Here is a 7,259-nt window from a genome sequence, read left to right on the forward strand (position 1 = left end):
ACACACACACACACACACACACACACACACACACACACAGGAGCATGTTATGAAAGCTGATGATGCACCACAAATAAAGTGATTATTTGTATCTAACTAGTCCATAACCAGGCATGTATGCACCCAAACTATTTGCAGACAAAGTAAGTTGGGACCACAACCCAGTAGCACGCTGAGTGCTACTGCGGGTTCTTGATACGGTTTTATAATTAAAGCTTCTGCGCTTTGACTATGTACATGAACAGAGGATTATATCGGTCTATACATGTAGCCATGCCTCGCTGGGTCAGCTGCTTACCTTGCATTTAAGACCTTTATAACTTAGCACTATTGAGCGAGCTATTTCTCACTCTGTCAGTGTTGTGTGTGTGTGTGTCTGTCTATTGCCTTAAGGCCAGGTCCAGCCCACTTGGACAATAGGCTCTAGTCTGTGCTATAACTATAGTCTCAGGTTTCCAGAAAGTGGCATACCCATTTCCAGTTCCAGTTACATTTTCCATAGCTTCGTTTGACTAAGAGCAGCATGTTTGGTTTTTACAGGAAAGATATATGAAGGTGTCGTGTGTTTCCGCTACAAATTTGCTGCTCAGCCAATCAAACAAAGCTATGGGAAAATGAACTGGAACTGGACATGGGTATTCTGAACACTAGTGTTGACTACAATTATGTACAGAGCCAATTGGAAATTCCCCCTGGCACTGCTCTGTGAGTCGCTCCCTGACATTTCCACCCACAGCAGTCTTAATTGAGAGTACATTCAAATGTTATTTACATTTGGGGAAGATTTTTAAACATTTCTCAGGTCCACTTCACCACTTTTCAATTATCTTCATATAATTGGTCTTCACTAATGCTCATGATAAAATACCACGATTTTCTTCTAATCGGTCTGTGTCTCATGGGAGGGGCAGTTCAGAAACCCGTCCACCAGTGACATCATCATTAGGCAATTTTCTTTTTTTAAACAAGATTTAAAAACAATATATATATTTAGATTTTTATTATCGTGAGAACGATGGCTTCCATTTTCTCATTGCAACTTTTCAGGAATAGAAAGCCTGCAGTTTCTAGTAGCTTGGATTCCCCATCGATGTCACTGGTGGACAGGTTTCTGAACTGCCCACAGCCCTCCTATGAGACACTGTGACACAGACTGAGTAGAAAACAATTGTGCTATTTTATCATGATCATTAGTGAGGACCAATTATATGAAGAGACTCAGAGGTTGAAAAGTGGTGAAGTGGTCCTTTAACTCCTTGCATATGTCAAACGTAAATGCATATCATGTGCAAATTCTGATCGGGATCGATTGGTCAAGGATAAAATGCATGACAGTTTTTTCCATTATCTAGTAAGAATTTCAATAGTAAGATAGCAGGATATAATAGTAGATTTATAGCAGGACTTTTATATAGTAGGATCTAAGTAGGATATGGTATGACCTACTGTATAAAACGCCTTGCCTTATTGTGTTTCTCCCTACTATATTATATGTGTGGTTTAGGTCAGAAATCCACACACTGATGGTAATACCAGTCATAGTAATTTACTCTTGTGGACATTTTTGTGGTCTCCTTGAGCGAAAGGTTAGGTTTTACTTTTAAGTAATATTTAAAGATTTTAGCTACAAAGTTGAAGATTCAGATTAAAGTTGGGCTTTAATAGTCGTTTCATGATTTAGGCTAGGGATTTTGGGGTTAGTGTTTGGCTGTGTTTAGGCTTAGGCTGGGCCAGCAGGTGAATTCTAAATGGTGTCCCCCCACAAAGACAGTAATACGAACACCTTATATATATGTGTGTATGTGTGTCTGTGCGCGTGTTTAGGAAGCCCTAGTGGCGTGCCAGACGCGAGTGTCCAAAGTGGAACTGCAGCAGCAGCAGCAGCAGACGCCGCAGCAGCTGGAGAACATGAACACCAAGGTGCTGCTGGGCAAATGCATCAGTGTCATGCTGGCCGTCGTCACGGTCATCCTGGTCTGCGTCTCCACGGTGGCCAAGTTCGCCGCGCCGCTGCTGCGGAGCCGGCTGCACCTGGCGCTCACCTGCGTGTGCGCGTCCCTGCTGGCCTTGCTGTGGAAGAACTGGGAACACTTGCAGTCGGCACTCGAACGCTTGCTCGTCCCGCACTGAGCCGGAGCCCTGCCTTTTTCCGCCCTGCTCATATCATATCTTTTATAAAGACGCCCGCGACTGAAGATGGGAGGCGGGATATTATCGTGAAAATTACATTATGGAGTTTACATGTAGCTTTATGCCAGCTCTCTCCTTCTCTGAATGGTTTCCAATGTCTTATTTATGGCTCTGCATTTTGTATGTCCAAAGCGGGTCGTGTGCATGTGTGTGTGTGGTGTATGTGTGTGTTGTGTGTTTATGCTGATTGTTCAGTTTTAAATGCATTCATTCCTTTCCTCCCACCTTAATGTAAATATGAAAGAGCCCCTTGCATCGCAAAACACACTGTCTACGAAGCTGACGGTGTGCTTCACACAGATGGTGACACAATTACACTACCCCATCAGTGCATCACTACAATTGAAAGTGACATTTAAGTCACCTGGCAATGACCAATCAGATAAAGCGCCACACAGGTGCAGTCACGCGACAGACATTTTCGACTAGTCCTCTTTCACTTGGAGATCCTGGTTTTGTGTCACCATACAGAGCATTAAACCTGCAATCCATAACTTGTCATGTCCTCCCCGGGATGCAACCCTTGTCTCCTGAATGAGACGCCAGTGTTTTTGCTCAGAAAAGGGGCGGACAGTGGTGTGTCTGACAGGGTCTAACATTTTCAATGGAAGAGTAGGCAGACCACCTCCAACTACTGCAGTAGATGTGCTAATTGTATCGTATACTCTACCAGATTGGTTAAAATAATGTTTTATTGAACACCCCGAACGCCTGGAGTTATTTAATCCGTTAAATCATAGCGCCCAGCGATTTATAGCAGTGGAGCACTTTTACCGACGGACCGGATGTTATCCCGGATGTGGCTGAAGCAGCTAGATGTAGCCAAAACACTCTAGAGGCGATCGACAACAACGGGAGGTATGATTAAATCTACCGCGACTAGCGACAGGACCGCGGTGGGCCGTCTAACACATAATCGGCGGAGAACTTCGTCCTGTGCGCTCAGGGTGTTTAAGATCAGTTATGGATTGCAGCTTTAAATAAAGAGTACACTTTTATTAGGAGCACAAAATTAGAACAAATGCTGTCCTTTATATTAAGCTTTTTAAGCTGTGAAACAATGTCTTGTTGTGGCGCAGTCTGCTGCACCAACATTTTAAAGCTCATACATGCACAGTATGATGAGCATGTTTTCCATTTGCTGGACGAACATAATACAGTCTTAACCATTCCATGTCCTATGGGAGTCATTTTTAAGCGGGTACACCACATGTCTGACTAAAGTACTAAACATTTTAAGTGTTGATCAGCGATTTTCCTATGCTCAAATGCAGATAGTAGTGTGTATCAAAACATAATGAGGGCTTGGAACGCCAAGGGCGTATGTGATTTATTTTTTTACATGTGAGCTTTTCATTGATTGATTATTTAATTAAAACGTTTTTTTTATAGCAATCTATACTTTTATACAGAACAGGAATTTATTTTAAGATATTTATGTTTTTTTTAATTAAATAACTATCAATTGATCTCTATTAAATTCTGAAAATGTCACTTAGGCCCTTTGTGCTCCAAGCCCTAAGGTCTTGAGGAAAAATACAATGAAATATTTATCGTTCAAGAAAGTCGCATACGCCTACAGTATGCCTCGTATACAGCAGGGGTTCTCAACGTTTTTGGCCGGGGACCCCCGGAAATGCTTTGGCAATGTCTCGGGACCCCCGCCCCGCCCCCTCCCGACCCCCAATATAAATTGACTGCTACAATAACCTTAAACCATTTTGGGCGGGAACCCCTTTTGGTGTTTTAAGCATTGTTATAATTTAGCTATTGAAAAATAAGCAGATCTACAAGCTCATAGCGCGCCACCGAGTGGCGCGCTACGAGCTTGTAGGTCTGCTATTTTTGAAAAATCGTGAAAATAATTTGGGGACCCCCTAAAATAATTTGGCGACCCCCCGAGGGGTCGCGACCCACGGGTTGAGAACCCCTGGTACAGTACCAGCTGGCTGTGTTATGCACCGGAAGGGCCCATTATTTCTACTGTGTCAACGTACTGTACTGTGTATATTTGAAGAACATTTAGAACATTTTTGTTGTTACTGTGGACAATTTATGAGTGTAAGCCTCACGAAACCAAACTGTTTTTGTGTACATGTCAGTCCCATCCACTGCACCCTAGCGGCTTCTAGCCTACATTATACCGGAGTCACAGTTATACACATCTTACAGTATATAGGCCTACTGAAAGCCTAAAGCTGTTTGTTTTTAACATGGTTTTATATCACTGTAATGCTCATTTGTATATTGCAGCCCCTCTGAGGCCACGGAACAAAGGACCACACACCACAAGAAATCTGAGCGTGTAGCATCTATTCAGTTTTTCCATCCCCCGCAACCCATTACAAGTGGGTGAGGCTGTGTATGTAAAGGTGTTTCTGCCTCTAAGTCCGTTTTCAAAAGGGAAATGTGTCATCTTTCATTACGTTTGATAGATATGCAGTTTTTGTCATGCCAAATGTGCTTCACTACAGTGTGTGTTCCACATAAGAATTGTAAAGGATGCTCCATTAGCGCAGTGGTTCCCAAAGTGGGGTCCGGGGACCCCCAGGGGTCCTTGAGGAAGTTCCAGGTGGTCCCCAGCTAAATGATCATTTGGAACCAAATGGACCCTTATGGGTCAGTAACTCTGAGAGTGTACAAAAGGAACCAAATGGACCCGTTAGGGGAGTGTACGGATTTGTACACTCTCAGAGTTAAATTAACATTGATTTTACAACATAAATTGGGGGTCCCGGAGATAGAAATGCCATTAAATGTGGGGCCGTAGACTAATGCTTGTCAAACTGGGGGGTCCTTGAAATGAAACTCTGCTGCTAGAGCCGTAAAAGTCTTCTCTTATGGGCATATATTTTCAAATGGGGCACAAAACGGCCTGGCCAATCAGCAGCAGCTAGAAGCTAGAAGCTGCTGCTAGAAGCTGCTAGAAGCTGCTGCTGATTGGCCAGGCCGTTTTGTGGCCGGGCATCAAGTCTGCCTGAGAGTTCCCAGATGGGAGCAGGAGGGGGGAACCCAGTGTACTCTCTGCTGCCCCATCTGGCGGAGTCAGGTTAGGTCTGTGGGCCAATTAGTGTCAATTTGGGGGTCCCAAAGTTTGGGAACCACTGTTGTAAAGGATGCTCCATTAGTGTCCAGCTCACCAACTGTGTTCTGAGGCCCTCGTTACAAATGCATGCATGTCAATGCAGTGCAACATGTGAGATCTGATGAGCTCTTCAGTGAACCATCTGGAAACCCGGCCAGTGTGGGTCACATGGCACCATGCAGTGTGACCACCTGGATTCCAACCCGGGTGTCCTGCATGGGAAACCATAGGGAAATCCCTCTTGCTAAAGGCAATGTTAGGCTACAGGCAGGGCTACCCTGCTACATGAGCACTTTGGATTTCATAATAACACTTTATAATAACACATCACTGGGAGATGCTTATTTAATTGAAATGCCTTTTTTTAATTACCTTAACAGAACAAATGGATTATGTCAATATCATGCCTTTAATGTCTGATTGGACAGAGGGACAATGAATTGTAGCTCTATGCTCCTGTATCACTGTGATGGGATTGGGAATAATGCCTAATTTATGCTCTGTCGTGTGACTGTGTCGCAGGGCAAAGTATAAAACAGGCTGAAGAAGGGGATGGACGATGCGGGCGCAATGCCTTTCAATGCAGCGTATTCGTCCAAACTTAGTAGGAGTTCACCCCAAAGAAATACTTATTTTCTATCACCCCATGATGCCTTGAATTCATGGAGCTGTTTTTTGTTTTTGTCTCATTCCTAAGCCAATAATTTGATGACCGGGTCAACGGTGAGAGAGGTCATAGGGTGAGAAGTTGAGTCACAGGAGAGAGACTCAGATTAGAGTCGCTGCTTCTTCGCCTGGAAAGGAGCCAGCTTAGGTGGTTCGGGCATCTGGTTAGGATGCCTCTCGGGCGTCTCCCTAGGGAGGTCTTCGAGGCACGTCCCCCGGGGCAGACCAAGGTCCGGTTGGAAGAAACGCATCGACTAACTGTCCTTGGAATGTCTCGGGATCCCCCAGGAGGAAGTCACTAATGTTGCTCTGGAGGAGAGGGAAGTCTTTGGCTTAGGAATGCGACAAAAACAAAACAAAATGCATTTATGATGTGTGTAATTGATAGAAAATAAGTGATTTGTTGGGGTGAACTACTCCTTTAAAAGGCTAATTTAAACTTTGACACGCAACAGTTAAGGATAGCTCAAAGCAAATGCAGTAGTTTGAGCTAAAAAACAAAACGTGTTTTCAAGTTTAAATTAATCTTTACTGTCATATTTTTCTTCAAAATGCCAAATGGGGATGTGTCTTCTACAGAATGTTATGGCTGTCCTCCAATGAAATGATATAATCACTTCAAATAGACAATGGTCTTATCCTGTGGGATTCCAAATTGTCCCAAATGCTATTTCTGTCTCCTGCCCTGAAGAGAGGCATTTCCCCTCTCAGAATCTTTTGCATTCAGATTGTTTCTGAATGGTTCGAACAGTTTTTTCAAAAGGGAAAATAAATCATCTTTTTTCTAAAAGAAATGGCACCCTACAGTTTCCCTTTGTTGCCAATGGATTAAGAAATTTGTTCTATTCAACTCATCTCGATATCCATTGTTAGATGTTCTGGGGGGAAAATTGCCCCCAACTCAGTAGATCTGCAAGCTCACAATGCATTGCCATGTGAGCGTGTAAATCAGCTAATTTCGGCAAAGGGATTTGGTTGAGAGGAGTGGGGCAAAAAGCAGACAAAGTACAGAGCCAAACCCCATCGAATAAAGTATTGGTTTACCAAATAGTACTTAAGGTTTAATTGGTTGGACTTTAGGTCAATCTGGTTAGATCGAAGTACAGATAAATTAGAATAAACCTTCATTGATCCCCAGGGGGAAATTAAGGTGTCAACACTGCAACAGTAATGCCAGTGTAATAGGAACAGTATTGAGTGTGAAACCTAAACAGAACAGTAGAAATCAAGAGTGAATAACAAAACAAACAAAATAGGCTATATATGTTCAATATGACAAAATTGACATATGTAGCCTATACTTAGGTCTCTGAATTTC

The 7,259-nt window shown here is 43.2% G+C and overlaps 1 protein-coding gene across 2 annotated transcripts in view; it reads left to right on the top strand.

Annotated features, from left to right (window-relative positions):
• Positions 1-2,130, top strand: part of tmcc3 (transmembrane and coiled-coil domain family 3) — a gene marked incomplete at its 3' end in the record, with an annotated part of 47,152 nt that extends 45,022 nt beyond the window's left edge. For both annotated transcript variants that reach the window (XM_079494905.1, XM_079494906.1), the window contains exon 5: positions 1,825-2,130. In XM_079494905.1, the coding sequence (XP_079351031.1) occupies positions 1,825-2,130 (306 nt within the window). The remainder of the gene's footprint in view (positions 1-1,824) is intronic.
• Positions 2,131-7,259: the final 5,129 nt, after the last annotated feature.

This window comes from Electrona antarctica (assembly GCF_951216825.1).
Source record: "Electrona antarctica genome assembly, chromosome: 23".
Lineage (NCBI taxonomy): Eukaryota > Metazoa > Chordata > Actinopteri > Myctophiformes > Myctophidae > Electrona > Electrona antarctica.